The sequence below is a fragment of the Hylaeus volcanicus genome, chromosome 1, assembly GCF_026283585.1.
Source record: "Hylaeus volcanicus isolate JK05 chromosome 1, UHH_iyHylVolc1.0_haploid, whole genome shotgun sequence".
Classification (NCBI taxonomy): Eukaryota; Metazoa; Arthropoda; class Insecta; order Hymenoptera; family Colletidae; genus Hylaeus; species Hylaeus volcanicus.
In genome coordinates this window covers 3,936,522-3,953,434 of record NC_071976.1, presented here as the reverse complement: position 1 = coordinate 3,953,434, position 16,913 = coordinate 3,936,522, and the positions used below count along the sequence as shown (strand labels likewise).

Below are 16,913 nucleotides of genomic sequence, written 5' to 3'. Positions count from 1 at the left end.
CTCAAGAGAATCCAATATAAAAAAACCCAAGGTTAGTCAAGTCTCGATAGAGAGACGTTGAGGTATCGAGTTGTCGAACAGTTCCTAAGCAGGCCAGAATTCTCCTCCCTCCTTGATCTGCTAACTGTAGCGCCGCAGACAGGTTCCTAGCTAGCCCGATTTTACACTATAGATTTCCTACCCTTCCAAGCTAATTGTAAGCATCGCGTCCCAGACGGTTACAAAACTGGCCAGATTCACGTTCTAGTACCTCAGCTGCGCCACACCTCTCCTTCCTCACCTATTCCCCTTTCCCTATCTCCCACCTGGGATCCTCTCACCCTTAAAATACATCGTGGAGACTGACACCACGTTACAGAACAATAAAATCGAGACACTTTTCAGGACACTTTTCCCAATGTTTAATAATTTCAATTGTTAATTATTATTGAAAACGTATTTGACAGAATACACATTATACAGACAAATATAGAGAATACTCATAGCGTGTTTTCCCCAAGGACGGACAAGTCTTTTCGCATCAGATCTGACTTTTTCTCCGCCATGTTCAACAAAGTTTGCACGTGCTGGACCTCGATCGAAGATAAAGTGGACTCTAAATCCGGCAAAATAGCGTCAGTTATGCTCAAAGACGCCAGCTCACCGATATCCGCGTTGTCACGATCCGACAGCACACGTTTCAGTTTCTTTATATACTTCTTCAAACCAGTTTGCATAGCTATGCCAGCCTTGGAGTTCCGACGAGGGAGCTTTAACCCCTCAGGACCGTTCACTTTCGTCCCTCCTCGGTTGGGTTCCGTTTTCTCCGACTTGGCGGTTTTCAAACTCCTTCTGTCTATGAAAGGAGACTTGCTCGACCTGCCCTGTAACACTCCTGCTACGGAATCCTGCGCATTGGTGCTCACCTTTGAACCCGCAATTCTTTGTTGCTGAATTTTCAAAGTCGAAGAAAATTTACTGTCCGTAGAAAATCCAGATCTAGGAGTCGTTGTTAAATGCTTCGTAGCTCCTGCGGCCCTTCTTCGATTAAAGTCACTCGTCAGTTTGGCAACGTTCTCCTCTTCTTTGCTTCTTAAATCTTTGCTTCTACTCCCCGAATCGATAGTATTCCCCTTTCCTTCGAAGTTTGATTTCAAATTTGTGCCTGCCCTCGGCCGTCGATTCTCTGATAACTTTCTCTCGTACTCTCTGGCGTCTTCGTTCGTCAACTCTTTCCTTTCGGTGTTTTTGTTCGCGTCAGAACTCGCAGGAGCGTTTTTGCCAAGTTCGTCTTTGGGTGGCGACAGGTTCATCGAAAGTTCTCGTCTAGGAGCAGCTGGTTTCGCGAGCACAGGACTGACGGTTCTTGATCTCTGTCTCGCGTCGCGGTAACGTCTAGCAAACTTGTCAACGCGGCTCTGTTTCGAAGGAAACTCCGAATCCGCAGGCTTCTTCTGCTCAGCTGGTGCTTCCTCCATGGGGGAATTGATAGACTTAGGTGTTTGAACTCTTGCGGCAGTTTCGGTTACGAATTTTGGCGATGTACGGCTTGGATGACCTAGGAGATGGTCGGTTGTAACGGAAATTCGATATTTAGAAGAGGATCTTTTTAATGGAGACTGAAATTGTTGAGAACGAGTAGAAAGAAACAAAAGATAAATTGGAATTAATACAAAGTACTATTTGAATTATAGACGGTTAAACCTGACGATAAGGAGCTGTTACTAACCACTTAAGTTACTCAGTGTCCTAGTTGACGAGATAGTCGGCACCATATTCATCGACAACGTGTTCGCGTTTACCATCTCTTGAGTCTCGCTTGGAATCACTTCCAATCTTCCCAGTTGATCGCTTTTGCAGTCGCTTCTTCTAGCGAACCAAGTCTTGCCACTGTTTCTGTTTTCCACTGCGCCATTTTTCGACTGGACAGACTGCTTGCCAGACTTTAATTTGGCACGTGTGCTCGAGCTCCTCAAAATCGAACCGTTTCTGGTCGTTTCGAGAGCCTTGGACGAAATTTTCGCAGTTTTCGCGTACTTCTTGTTGAAGGATGTTCGTGGATTGCCTGACATCCAGGGTTGAGTTTGAGATCTGTTTGGTGCGCGATGTTCAGAAGCGACGAACGAGTCGCGAGAGATGCAGGACTGGTCGTCTCGATGCTTGCTGGACTCACTGCGAACACTTTCAGAATCTATGGAACTGATCGTGGTGCAGTTCATAGATTCTCTCTCGCCTCCATCGATCGACGAAAGGGTTTCCCCTCTATTAGCCCGTTTCTGTGACCCGAAAAGCGTGTCCTGTTTCGAGCTAACCGAGTCCGTGCTAATAGTCGTCCTAGGGAACTTTGTGGCACTCTTTTTTCTTGCCGAGCACGGAAACGTGGGTCTTTTCGTGATCGAGGAAGCGACGCCGGCATTGAGCAGTTTGATCTTCGACGCTTTCGAACTTTTCTTCATGATCGAGTCTAGAACGCGCATGAATGTCGTATATTTATTTGAAAAGCGGAGGTCTTGGAACTTCTGTTGGAATCTATTTGATGATAGTGATGTATGTGATGTATTTGATCAAATAAAGTGGCTACTTGAAAATATAAAATATCAAAGACTGATAAATAGTATTATGTATCTTATACATTGTGAGAATATTTTGTTTTATATTTTATAGTTTTTATTTTACAGTCACAGAAATTTACATGAAATTAGTTTTGAATTAAAAATGATAGATGGAAAAATGGATACAGAGTCACGTTTGATTTAAAAACTGAAGGTCAGTTTTTAGAGAGAACTCGAAAGACAGAAGAATGGATGGAAAAGTAAGATCTTATGATGAGAGATTGAAGGGCGGTGGAACGAAAGAAGATTGCACGAGCCAAGAAGATCGATCAAGTTGCTTATTGGGTCAGGATTCACACCCAGACCTTACCTTTGTCGGGTGATTGCTCCCTAATCGATTGAGGTAACAAGGTCTCCTACAGAATTCTTCTCTCGAAGAGTATAATCGTGTTGAGTAAAGAAGTAGATCGATACGAAGCTAAGTAAATAAAGAATGAGTCTCTGTACATGGCGTTTCAGAGATTGTAGAAGTAAAAACTTGGAGGATGAATTTCGCAAAGGGCAAAAATAATAGAATAATTTTACGCGAACATTTAAGTTTGTCTAGTATTTGGAGAATTCTGATCTTAAACTGAAGCACAGGAAACGATTTTACTTAATCATTAACAACCAACGCTTCGTGTCTAATTTTATCCACAATTTTTGTTATTGTAACATTGGTAAATTAATCAATATTTGAGTTGCGCTACCCTTGATTTAACCTCTTAAATATTAATGGTTGAGAAACACTGAATTATAGTTACTTCTACCTATCCAATGCCTGGATCGAAATCTGAAACTATTATTCAACCACTTATTCAATTTGAGTACCAACTTATCCACGAACATGTAAATGAATGTCCTCAAGTGCAAAGGGTAAATGATTTGCGTAGCCAAGCAATAACTCTCTCTCAAATACCATCACGATAGTCAACGAGCTAAATTCCTACCAAGAGTTCTCAATGGTTCCACCTAGAAACCGCTAAAAGCATTCTCAAAATACCTAAATCCTCATTGTGCTGCCTTTTCTGCCTGAAACTATTCGCAACAGGACTCTCGTCGTAAAACGAAATTCGCGGTGCCTTTTCCTCCAGGTCAGTCGAGTTATGAACCACGCTGACAGGTCGAGTTTCCGTCTCTCTGTCCGTGGTCTCGAGCTTCTGCGTGCCTTTCACCAGGAAGTGATCCAAAGGATGCAAGTACTCCGTCTCTTTCTTGCTCATCCCTTTGGTGGCGTCATAGTACTCTTCCACAAAATCGAAGAAACTATGGCAATAGCGATCGTTCAAGCGCACAGCGACCGTAGAGTCGTTGGTGTTCAAATGAATGGAATTCAGGACAACGTCTCCGGGTGGCTGGTAGTCGTCGTAGCGTTTCCTTAGGGCTGCGTCGATCAGCTTGTGCCTGTAAGCATCGTAGTCGAAGGCAGATATGTCAACTATGGGCAGAGTCGAGCTGGTGACGATGAAGGAAGACGATTGATTCACAGCTAATTCGTTCCTTTTCGACGTCGGATCCGTCTTCTGGTTATCGTTTTGGCGAGTGGCCAGGGCTTCGCGGATCCCGACGTTGTCTCCACTGGCCTGCATGTTGGGTGTCGAGATCGTTCTCCGCGCAGATCCCAGATGCAGGTCTGCGCTGGAACTAGAGCCAGAGTTGAACCCTGATGCAGGATAGTGCGTGACCACCGCATGATTCTTCTCGGCTTTGTAGTTCCCACGACGCACGGAGCACCTCCTCGAGGGAGACTTTACAGGACCGTCCTAGCACGAGGACATTGGGTATTCCGGCGGTGTGTGCGTGTACAAACAGCAAGATTCGACGGAGTCTACGACGACGGAATTTTTGATTGGCCGTGTTGCGGCCACGCGTTATAGAAACGAGTATGATATTTTTATGCGAAGGACGACGACGCGGTTCACCGTGGAAATATTGTTCGCGAGCAGTTGATTTACTTGGGGTGTTTGCACAGGGCGCAGCCTTCGTTTTGAAATTGGATTCTTTTGGAAACCTTTGGGGACTCTGTATTAACGAGTTTTAACACGGTCAACCTAAACTATGAGACTGATACGTGATCTAGGTTAAGATAATGTAAGATGGTACAATGAAACAGTTTGGCCACATGAAACGTAAAATAAATTAAGACAAAACTGATAAATAGACTGCGGATCTTTATGCATTTATAGGAAATTTGAATGTACAAGTAACTACAAAATGCAAACAATATGCAAGAATACGTTTCAAATAAAAATTTCAACTTAATACTAAAAAGATATTAGAGCCATCTACACCTTCGCTCCTCAACAACTTTAGACTTCCTTTTCAAATTCAAATTGACGTAATCGTTGTTTCGCGGTTAACAGTAGCAGACGAAAGCTTCGTACCTCGAACAAATTTCCAAAAATATAATTGAAAAACGAACACAGAAATCTGTCCATTGTAAAATCCTACCACCTAAAGTGATACTGTAGATTCTTCTTTCACAGCGATAAACGCATTATCGTCCCCAAACAACGAATCAGGTTCGTTCGCGCAAAGTGTGGTTCTCCCACAACCTCAAATCAGTTTCCAAAGAATTCAATTTCGAGATTCCGTCGAATCCTTTGTAAACCAGTATGGGGTACGTACGAAAAGTTGCTGAACTTGAAGAATTAAAGGTACAGCCAACAGCACGGCCAGAGTCAAAGCGAATACGCTTTCCAGAACAAACGGCGGTATCGATTGCAGGGTTAGAACAAACTTCCACGGCTCCACGACGTTCAGCATAACGTTGGCTTTCGTTTAAATCCGGTGCTTTTCCGAGAGCGTTCGTCGGATTCGTCTCGCGCCTCATGTTAGAATCTCGACTGCCGCGATGGAAGTTCGCCCGATCGATGTCATTCGCAGCCCGCACACTATTCACGGGAAACGTCTTCCATAATTGAACAGTCGGTGATGACCCCGATCCGCTCGTCTCTTTTTCACTTCGTTTGTTTTCGACCGCGTCGGAAACTGCGCTCGAGTGCAGAACCTCCAAGTGCGAATCCATCGGAAAAACGTTTTGGTCGTTGCGACTCGGATTAGCATCCTTGAAACACGAGCACTGGCGCATTATCCCATAAGCGAAGAGAGCAACTGTCCGAAGCTCCGACGGTGGCAAACCTCGGTGCTTTGTAGTATACGTATGTCAATTTTAAGAAGAAAGAATACAAACAGTAGCGACCTAATAAAAAATTTCAAACTATCATTTATTTATTAATAAATCAAATTAATATCAATTTCTTTATTAATTTATGTTAATGTTTCGAGTTTAAGATTAGACCTCACCCTCAAAATTGACAAAAGTCATCAAAAATGATCGTAAATTGTTGTTTATTAATTTAAGACTAAAAACACATTAGCACAATATAATAAATGTCTGGCGCAGAAAAATCGCAGATGTGAGAAATGAAACGCTGCTCAACGTTGATTCGATCCCACATGGAACCTCGGGCAGCTCTAACGAACTTTTCGATGGTGTCTTTTTCTTCAGATTTTAATATCGGCCATGTTTGTCGTACGTGTTTACTGTCGATATTCATCTCCGTTCGAGGGCTCTAGGTAAACTGGTAGCCCTTGGAATAATATTGGAAAGAGACAGGATATTTCCACTCGGTAAATTGGAAATGCATCGCAACATTTAATTTGAGATAGTAGATCCTGTGTAGTAACGCCGTACACCTACACGAAGACATTATTTTGCTCGGAAGATTAAATTAATGCAGTGTCACGATCAGACCTGGGTACCGTTGGAACATTATTTCACTGTTTCATTATTTGAAATTGATTATATTCAAAGTTATCTCATTCAATATTATTTGAAATAACATGGCCTCTTCATTGAAGTTTATTTCATTTCTGATATACAATTCGGTTAGCCGTTTTAATTAAAGAACTTTTAAACTATTAAATTTACATTCAAAGCCATCTTCTCTCAATTTCGCACAAGCAAAATTGTATCTATTTAGATGTTTTGTCTCTGTATTTTTAATTATCTTTATTACTATACTAAATCATGAATTCCGATGACAAGAATCAATTGTTCTTAAGAACGATGAAACACTGGATGTAGTCTAAAAAACTAGATGCAGAAAATATTAGTATGGACAATTCAAGAAATGTATAAAATAAGAGAAAAATTATTTTTTACAGAACACAAGTCTATTACTACTAAACTATTGTCAGATGTCAAAGACGATATTATTTTTAAGTTATTTTATTATTCTTGAAGACATTTTAAAATACTGAAAAGGTTAAATAATAAGAGTAAACTAAAACTGACAATGCTTGTATTTTATCGACAAGTTATTAATCGACAAGCGAGCGTTCAATTAAATACGATACGAATATTCGAGATGCTTCAATTTCCCTGATAATTCATATTTCAATTAAATTATTATGAAGACTATGTCCGATGAACCACAATACGAACAGGGAAACAATTTAAATTATTATTAACATCCGATGTTTGGATATCACGCGTTATTTCTGTGCTGAAATTAATTATTGAAATGTATTTCGCGCATTTGATGGACGAACTGTAATTAGTGCAACATAATAATTTTTCAGATTAATAGGAATTACTAAACTAACAATGCGTCTAGCTTGAATTACCTCAAATATGTATAATGTAATTATGTTAGTGTGAATGAGGGTGCAGTTGAAAGGAATTTTTATGTAAATAAATATCAGAATTATCGTTTCATGTAAATAAATTATCATAAGCAACCGTCAGTCTAAGCACGTTGTAGTTTACTATACGTCTCACTGGTTTCAAACTAAGTGTGAATTTCTAGTATTAGAGATCAATACTGGTTATCGATATCTGATCATTGTAAATGTAAATCTTCGTTTTACACGAAAATATTAAAAATTGTAACTTACCTTAACATAAATTGTAACGTTACACTTAGAAAATCTTAGATATTTGTAAAAATATCGCTTTTTATTTTTTTTTTTAAATATAATATAAACATATAAATTTTTGTACGATTTTGTATCATTTTTGTATATATTGTCGCACTTGACCGTTTATCGAAGGAGTTAGATAATCTAGACTATATCTGGTATTAAATATCCGCCGGCCTCGCGGCAGATATTTCCGCATGGCTCATACAAAAAGAAGTAGTATTATATACTCTCCTTACCGTGAATTAGCTAAGCTTGCTCTACCGTTCGTCCGTAAATTCTTTCGTCCATGACGAAGGAGGAACGGCATACGGTGTCCTCGCGTATCCCAATAACGTTAAAGACGTCGTGCATCGACGTTAATCTCGCAATTTCATTAAACGCGACCGTATCGAACGAACGGGGCCCGTCGTTGTTCCATAAACTCCGACGGAATAGCCTCGTAACGAGGTTAAGGATTATCCAGACGACGTCGCATGTTTCGCGTTTATTTCCCGTTCATTTCGCGCACGAGTCCATGCGATTTTACGCGAACCGCAGAATATTCGTCGCTCGGCACGAGACGGGAATACGTCTCCGCTTTTCCACGTACAAAATGAAGTTTTCGGGACTTTAATTATCTCCCCGAAGCGATCATTCTGAACGGAATCTCGTTCGTCGAGTGCATTTAAATTTTGTATATTCTTCCGTAGAATAGAAGCTTCTTCTCTAATGTAACTACATATTTAAATAAGGAATATTGCTATGTATTATGTTGCACATCAATTTATTTAAACGTCTGCAACTATTGGTTTTAATGTACAGGTAATTTCAAAATTATAAAGTTTATACGTGGAATCACGTCTGAAACCTTGTATTTGCTTTGAAATGGGAATTTAGTCGTGTACCTGGTAGCAATAGTTATTTTAGTCATGCATAGAAGTTATTTTGATATGCTTCTAGAAACGAAAGCAAAAGAGTTACCGTACATTTATATTCTGGTAACTCCTCAACTAGTTAATGTTAAAATATAAGTAAAAATTATGAAATACGAATAGAACGACTTGGACACATTTTAAATCTGCAATTTTTAATTTTACACATTATGAAATTTTCTAATAATTATTCGTTGTAGAATAGATATACCTTTATATATTTCCTTTTAAAGTTCATCAGTCTTTCTACTTTAGCCATTATAAATTAATTTTTGGAGAAAATATCTAACCCACTTCGAAAAACATTAAAACTACACTAAAAGATACGAAATAATTTCTAGTTAATTTATATGAATACTTTTCAGCTCTAGGTATATATTGCTTAAAAGTATGAGAAAATGCAGTGAAAAGTATGAAATAATTTCTACTTAAACTGCATTATTACTCGCTAGCTCTTCATGAATTTGATTAAATTATTAAATACAGCACGAGTATATTAGATATCTCACTCCGTATATCCTTTCGCGATAGATTTGCAATAGGCACAGATTTTATAATTTCAATTACATTGAGAATTAAAAATGAAGAAGTATGTATATTTATTAATTTAAAAATAATTTTTTTAAGCTGTTTGGACGACAGAACATTCGGATAATAGAACGTTCGGATATTAGGGTATTCAGATATAATGGAGGTTCGGATACGGGGAGCTCTGCTGCATATTTGATGAAGTTTGAAACGAGACGCTTCCTTTTCTTCCTTTCCTGTGCTGCGCTTCTTGTGTCCGTTCGCGTGCAATTTGAACAATTTAAATAATTGAAGTTTCCGACGTTATTCAAATAACCGAAATTAAATAATGGACGAAATTAAGTTTTACCGTCGCGTACCACCAGGGAAATTCCAGAGTCTGCGCGGACGGTCCGATGTCAGGACTCTTTCGTTAGATCGCTATTCACAGCGTCTCCTTAGTAATATTCAAATCGAAATCACTGCGGAGATTAACGTTACCTCGTTTCTACTATACACATTAAAATATATGAATGAAGTGATTAGCGACATCCTTCCAGTCAATTTGCTTTTTTCGGAGACTGATGAAAATCTTGAAATTTAACAACAAAATTATACTGTGAAAAATAGATACATACTATAGAGGCTAGAACGACCAAAGGACGGTAAAATAAAGTTTGTTATAGTTTTTATATTAATTATTACACGTATTTCTCCTATGAAAAACATCCGTTCCTCGGAATACCGTATAAATCGGTAACAAAATGCGTATCTTTAGGCAACCATGCAGTTAAACTAACTTATTTTAACGTAAAAGAAAGTAAAATATAAATGAAAAATAAAAAATACATGAGTTTATTCACGAAATAATAAATATATATGATTTCTTTTTAGTATAAAAATATATCGGAATTATAATATAGAAACTACAATAATTTATCATTAACTGTTAAATTTCCTATAAGTGCATAAAGATCCGCAGTTTATTCATAAGTCACTTTTGCGATATCATTAATACGTGCTGAATAAATGATCCTGCGAATTGCGCAGGCCTCTGTACCTTTAATTTCATGCCTAACTTGGAACGTTGATAATGTATGACGTATAACGTACGATATACCTCGTAAATACGCGTCGTTAATTCGTCAGCCAAAATTACGCGATCCGATTTGCAGAGGATTTGATGGGCCTCAGGCTACTTGTGAAATTGTTGTTCAGGCACCGTGTTCACAGACCAGCAGCAATTTCGAGCAAAACCTCCGCGGGCTAATTTAACGACGCCTCGTGCGTTAATTCGTAATTACTGCTCGAATTGCAAACCGGGAGCCGCAGGTTTGGGATACTGTCGGCGAGACACCGCTAACAGTAGGAGACTAAGACATCTCGCCAGACCAGACAGATAAGATTGCCATTAAGTGCTAAAAGTTGATTTGCATATCCGTCGCTTTTCTTTTTTCTTTTCCAGAAATTTCTCATTTGACTCGAACGGCTCGAGCTTTATCGTCTGATTGTATATTCATACGTCGCTACCTGTAACGTGCCGTAGGCGTCACGTGAACGATAGTAACGAGGAAGGAGACACGTTATCCGTCGCCTCGAGCTAAAATCGATGTGGAAGTACCGTGAAAAATTATATTCTAAATTGAAGGGCGGATTGAAAACTGTGCGACCTGACGGAGAAAAATAATATTCAGAATTTTTTCTTTGATTCTTTCCTTTTCATTATTTTTCAAGATATTTGTTTTTTTTTTAAATCTATCTTCTATCTTCTATCGTAAACCTCCGTGATGCCATCTATCAAAAACCGATAAGAACCTTATGGACAATCCAATATTTCTCTACGAGAAACAGAGGGAAACCTGGCACACGGAAATTGTTGACGTGAAATATATGACCGCCTGGCCCCGAAATGAAAGAAAAAGGGGTGCGAGCTCATTGTGCGTCGAGTGGTTGAGTCTGCACTCCAGCGTGAAACCATCGGGGCGGCCACTTTGGAAGTCCTATTTTTGTTTAGCCGCCCTTTCAGCGCGTTGCGATCTCGCGTTCATCCCTCAACTCCGTCCCCAGTTGCCGATCGACCAAAGAAAGCGCTGCAAGCTCCCCGACCGTGAGTTTCTTGGAAAACTACCGGGTAACGCGAGTTCTGAACTCCCTGTCCTGACCTCTTTCCCGATAATAATAAGAGGAATTTCGAAGAAGCGAGGATCGTGAATCGACATACTGGCACGGGAGATGCGCTGATACGTCTCCTAAGGTAGTAGGGTACCACTTTTCTGAATAGAACGCTCTATTCACTCTATAAGGCGAATTTCTGACTGTTAGTAGTTTTATTGTACGTTTTAAACTAGGACCTGCTCATGCCTAGAGACACGTCCTCGTTTCAATCAGAATTCTTCACTGATTATGCTCTAACAAGGAAAGATCGCGAACAATGAATCTCCGATTTAAATGAAACTTCGTAGGTTTGGAGAACACCAAAAAATAATAGACAAGTACCTTTCCTCATTCTCCAAAATTCTTCTCCAAAAAAATGTTTCAATAGGCAAGTAATGTTTGAAAGTTTTTTTTTTAAATTTCATCCGACTTGTTTATTTGAAGTGTAACGATTGTTCGGATAAAGGGGAGTATACCTACATCCGATTTTCTCATTACAATGTCACGTAATAGCCTCGTAACTACCAATTTTCTTTCTCACGAATACAGTGCAAATTCAATACTACCTAAATGTCTATTAAGGAGTTATTTAATATTTTAATTTATTCATTGATTAGTTAGGCAATTTAAGAAACTAGCTTCTTGTATTTTGAAGTTTGATAGTAATTCCTTTTAACTTGCAAACGTGTCCCTAGGGAAAATAGGTCACAAAGTAATGGTCCCATTGGACTTTCAAATGAAGCATCGCTCATTGTATCAGCGGGATTTGATGGGCCAACGATTTCGACATTTTTTCGTCCCAACGTTTCTCTTGTTAACGAACGTACTTTCGCGATTGCACGGCGTGAAATTGTTTCAATCTCGACTGCATCGAAGGTCGGGTTTCGTTCCAGGCGAAATAATTTTCTCGGTTTTTGCGCAATTTTCAGAGACTCGACGATTTCGTCTTCGTTTCTGTCCACGTTTTTCTTTCCTCCATCTTGGCCCAGTTCGCGGTTGGAAAATGCAGATGGTTCAACTGTGCTCCCGAGACGACCTCGATGGTGCGAAAATACGTTTTGCATGAACCTCGAGCACGATCTTCCAGATCACCCTATCTTGTACGATTTGGTTTACATTTTGATCGATCCATTCTTCTATGTATATTCCGATTTCGCATTGACGCGCTCTGTTTCTCTGTATTTCTTTCCAAAGGTTGAAAATTATTTTCCGTTGACACATTCGAAGAGCTTCGAGATCAGCTATGATCCAGCATCTAGCGAAGCGTACAGTTTAAAACAACCCCTGATCGAAATAAACGCATCTGGCGTACGACTGTCGAAAAAGCCCAGTTTACGAGTTGCTGGCTATAAAATAATTTATTCGACGCAAGCGTGAGCTCTCATGGCTCTTGAATATTTCATTTGGGCCACAGCCTCTATAGCTCAGCTATCGTGTAAATCGTAACCGTTCCCCATCAGAACTTGAAATAACAGAAACTAAACGTGGGATTGCGAGCACGAATCCTCTTTCTGAAAATTGTGGGGGAGAAAATGGATTTATATATCACACGGTTCACTGGACCAAAATTTGAATCCATATATTTCTGCTCAGAAGCTGACTTTTATCCAAGAATTTATAATCAAAGTTGTGTCACTATAGATACGATCTGGAATCATTTTTACCGAAACCCCAGTTATCCTATATGATTTGTAGACAGATCATGGAAAAATCTTTCTAATACTGTAATTTGGAAAACTGAAATAATACCGAAACCGTAACAATGCTGAAGTGAATTCCTGCAATAAAACGTGCATATAAAACGTGCTTTCTTTAAAAAGAAAGTCGTGGCATCGGTACGGTGCGTCGCGCAGCGTTTACGTCGAAAGAAAGATTTGCAATTCCGAGAAATCAATGAGGGAATGCGATTAAGTTCGTCACGTGAAAACTCGAGTACGTTTTCGTTTGCGAGGCGAAACGCCACGCGAGAGATCAAAAGAACGGCACTGCTAAATGTGGAAAACCCTGGAGCGTTGAGATGGAGAAAGGAAGGTACGACGCGGGCGTTTAAAGTTAATCACAGACCCTCGGGTAATACGCGGATGGGAAACATGTTTACCAGTAAAGAAAACATTGAATTCTAAGGGCTCCGTTCGAGGGATTTAAAGTCTCCCAATGAAATTACGCGTCGTTGGTCGGGATTTTTCTAGGGCTCATGTTTTTCAACCTCGATGAACGTTTTCTCGGTTCTGAATATGAATCAATACTGGAAAACAACTCTATTCGTTGATTCGATGCTTTAATCCAGCGATTCTCAATGGAAATCGTATTACTTTTTCCTTAGGACGCTGAGAAGAAATTAGTTTTCAATTAGTTTCTTTTGTAGTCATCGCTCAGAATTGCTGGACCTAAAACGTTATATGTACATTCAACGTCAAATTCATTCTTTTTTGTAAATTGAAATACGTCGTAATTTAGGTAAAATTAGGAAGACTATATGTGTCATCGTTTCGATATTTTCGTATTTGTTAAAAAAAAAAAATGCAGAACGTTGAAGTTTCCGTTTATAAACGTTTATGAATGCTGTACCTATTCATGTTCTTTAGTTTTTAAACAAATTTTAAACTAGCACTAGTTTTAAGAAGCTGTCCCTTAAATTTTGTCGTTTAGTGTAGAACATATGTATCTTATAAAGTCTGACTCTGGGTCAGAAAGATTTACGATTACCATTCAAGGACCAGCAAGGATGGTCAACGATACCAGCGATATTAAAAGTAGAAGTCTGCAAGAGCGTGCAACACTTACAGTCACCGAGAGGATATGTTCTAGACGATTGCAGATGACTTTGGCGACCATGGATGGGATGAACTTCGTGATAAGCTGCTCTCGCGTCGTGATAGTCGTTCTGCCTCTGTCCTCTGTAGTTCTGAATCGCGTACGCCCCAGAGAAAATTCTCGTGTATCTCAGATAGCAGCCACTCGGTATCTGCCACTGAAAGTCGAACGAAAGAATTGTACTTCGTTCTTTACGCGCCCTGACAGACGAGGCGACAGCTAGCGACTTTAATCGCCCGAGTAAATTATGGTTTTTTCAAGACTCTACAAATTTCGAAGGGTTGATAGAACCGCGGAGGGTCTTGGTGTTTTGTTGTCGAACTTTTGAAACTACTAACTATCAAAATTTTCATCTTTGAAAGAAACGACTAACTGCTCTGGCGACTGAAATCGCTACAAGTAGCATCTCCTGTCAGGACTCCACCGAGTCACTCTGGAAAATCAGCAAAGAAAGGATCGCTTACCCCGTAAACGGAGGGTGGTATCGGCTGGGGTGGTCTACCAGGACACATCAGCATCCTTCTTCTGTAGTACCGCGGCTAAGTAGAGAAACAGGAGTGAAAAAAGACCTTTATTTTGGATTTTGAAGATTGTGGTATTGATTGAATCGATTTAAAGGATCCCATTTCGAATAAATGCGACTGGTTTATATTGCGTAAAAGCGTCAGAATGTTCTTGAAAAAGGAGAAGAATGTGAACCAATTAATTCAATCTACATATATTGTATATTGTAAGGAATTTGATTACCTACTTTCTTTAATGTCTTTAAGTGAAATCTTTAATTCTTAATTTTGATCCACGAAATAAATTTTGGTTTAGCATCTAATCTAATTTGGTTTCGCATCATAGCTAATGGTATATTCAGTTTTAATTTTGCACTGTAAGATAAAAGATCGTGACAGAATTGCATTTTACTCGAAATCGTGGAAGATCTGTACACGTTCAAGAACGGCAAGCTCGATGAGTTGTCGTTCTGTCGATAATTAATGTCACGCGTGGCGAAAGGTTTAACATGAATTATCAACTCGATGATATCCCAATTATGTCAGTAACCGTACAGTCATTACGTATGCAGACGATCGAGTGTTTAATTAATAGGTATCCGACAGGTGAGTTAATTGATTTCCAATTAATAGCCATGCTGTTTGCATTAATAAAACGATTTTGCGGATGCCGGACAATTTAATCGCAACTCGGTTATATTCCTCATCATGTGCCTTGAAATGAAATTGCGCGTGTATGTACATTTCTATGTTAACACGATTAGAAAATCCAGTTCTTTGAAAAAGTGAATAAATCATTCGCGGACGTAGCAAAAAATTATTTTCACTTCACGTGTACTATTGAGTAGCTCATGTAACAACACTTCACCGTACCTTAAACCTTTTACTCTCAGATTAATGGAAAACATAAAGATTTAGTAAAGCTGTTGTTAGACATTACAGGTTTCCATTAAATGGGTACAAGACATTCCTATTTAGTAGTCGCTCAAAAAGAAAGATTTAGTATTGCGATGGTCATCACCGTCGGATAAAGATGTGTCAAATAGTTCGAAAGCTGTTAAGTCGTTGCTAAACAAGCGAATTCTACGATAATTGAGATTTTACCAGGATAGCGGCAAACGGAACGCAACGTCGAACCATCACAAAGACTTGGGAAAATGGAGGAGAGCTGGAAATAGTGCGCAATGAGCAAAACAAAGTTATGTATCTCGATGAAAGAGGAACCATAGTTAGGATTTCATCGTTCTATAAAGCCGATCCAAGTTGTACGAAACCCGGCCAGCGATTCGTTTCAGCTCACCTCGGAATCTCGGCGACGCTCAGATTCTGAAAATATACGGGATACCAGATAAGTTCGATTAATCGTTTTCTATCGCGGTCAATCGGTGATATCGAGATCGGCGTCGTTTTAAACAGATCCCGACGAAAGCATAATTCTTTTCGTATCGACGTAACTCGTCGATTAGGTAACTTATGTATGTCGAATGTCTTATGGACGAATCCCTTTTAGTTCATTTTATCAATTCGAAGTAATTAGTTGGAGACAATTAAACATCGAGCTCCTATAGAGCTATTAGGTAACGGTCTCGATCTATGCTGTTTCAATTAAGAGTTGATAGATATTTCAGTGTGCGAATTTTTTTGTGACTACTGTCATCGTAGTCGTCGGCACTACATTCCTCGTTATCATAGTCGTCATTTTTTTTTTTTTTCATAATCATCACATACTGATGTTCTCGATTGAGATCATATGATTTATAGAAGATCTTCTTTGCAGATTATTTTGCGAATGTAAAACCGTTAAACCTAGATATAATGAAGCATAAGCGTTTTTGTGCGTTAAACACGAATTCTAAATTTATTTTCACGACGATCCAATGAATCGTATAACTAACATTAAAAATCTGCGAGTTTATACATTTTTTATAACTTCTAGTTTTTTTTGTCCGATTCAGATGAAATTTTGTTAAATTGTTTCTTTCTCTTGCGATAGAAAGTATAGACTCCTTAATTTTCAGAAATATTAGCTATAATTATTAATCGATTTTAGGGATCCTATTCTTTCGGCGTTTCCTTGGCAAGAATAGACGCGATGGACGTCGTTTCTCGATATCATCGATCTCTGACCACGTTGCCGCAGCCGGCCAATGCGTTACATAAATTTACCTCGCACGTGTATCGAGAAATGGCATTCGGCTCGATTTCCGGCTGCATCGGAAGCGATGTAGCGCACGTTGTGAATGCCGGGGTACATCACTTGTCCGGGTTCCTGCGCGAAATATATGCGAGTTAACTTTCGATAGACGCGGACTGGAGTCCTCTTTGAGATTGAAATAGGAATGTTCGCCACGATAGCGCGGCAAATTGAATCATTATCGAGAGGTGGACGCGATGAGCTCTGCTTACATAGAGGGACGCTTGCCGTTTCGCGGCTTCGCTGACCACACTGAATTTCTGCACCTGAATACCGATTAACCCTTGCGATTCTTCTTAGCCATAGTTGAACTTATACAAGCTGTTTCGTT

The 16,913-nt window shown here is 39.4% G+C and overlaps 2 protein-coding genes across 2 annotated transcripts in view; both read right to left on the bottom strand.

The window, feature by feature from the left end:
- LOC128875379 (fibrillin-1-like) overlaps positions 1–16,913 on the bottom strand; it is a 119,866-nt gene that overhangs the window by 5,968 nt on the left and 96,985 nt on the right. Inside the window, exons 15-18 of the mRNA XM_054120906.1 lie at positions 16,555–16,657; positions 15,689–15,714; positions 14,350–14,424; positions 13,856–14,042 (exon numbers count right to left, since the gene is read on the bottom strand). Of these exons, the coding sequence (XP_053976881.1) occupies positions 13,856–14,042; positions 14,350–14,424; positions 15,689–15,714; positions 16,555–16,657 (391 nt within the window). The remainder of the gene's footprint in view (positions 1–13,855; positions 14,043–14,349; positions 14,425–15,688; positions 15,715–16,554; positions 16,658–16,913) is intronic.
- On the bottom strand, positions 294–5,425 carry LOC128875360 (uncharacterized). Its single transcript, XM_054120883.1, has 4 exons — positions 5,199–5,425; positions 3,574–4,333; positions 1,709–2,443; positions 294–1,537 (listed from the first exon to the last, which is right to left on the bottom strand). The coding sequence occupies exons 1-4, from the start codon at positions 5,334–5,336 to the stop codon at positions 480–482; spliced, it is 2,691 nt and encodes an 896-aa protein (XP_053976858.1). The 5' UTR covers positions 5,337–5,425; the 3' UTR covers positions 294–479.

What these genes read in the sequence shown, in the direction of transcription:
- LOC128875360 (XM_054120883.1), bottom strand. Translation starts at nt 5,336, where the DNA reads ATGCTGAACGTCGTGGAGCCGTGGAAGTTTGTTCTAACCCTGCAATCG. An exon ending in TTCAAGTTCAGCAACTTTTC is followed by an intron (nt 4,334 to 5,198) that starts GTACGTACCCCA and finishes TCCTCGTGCTAG; the next exon opens with GACGGTCCTGTAAAGTCTCC. An exon ending in GCAGCACAATGAGGATTTAG is followed by an intron (nt 2,444 to 3,573) that starts GTATTTTGAGAA and finishes TGCGCGTTCTAG; the next exon opens with ACTCGATCATGAAGAAAAGT.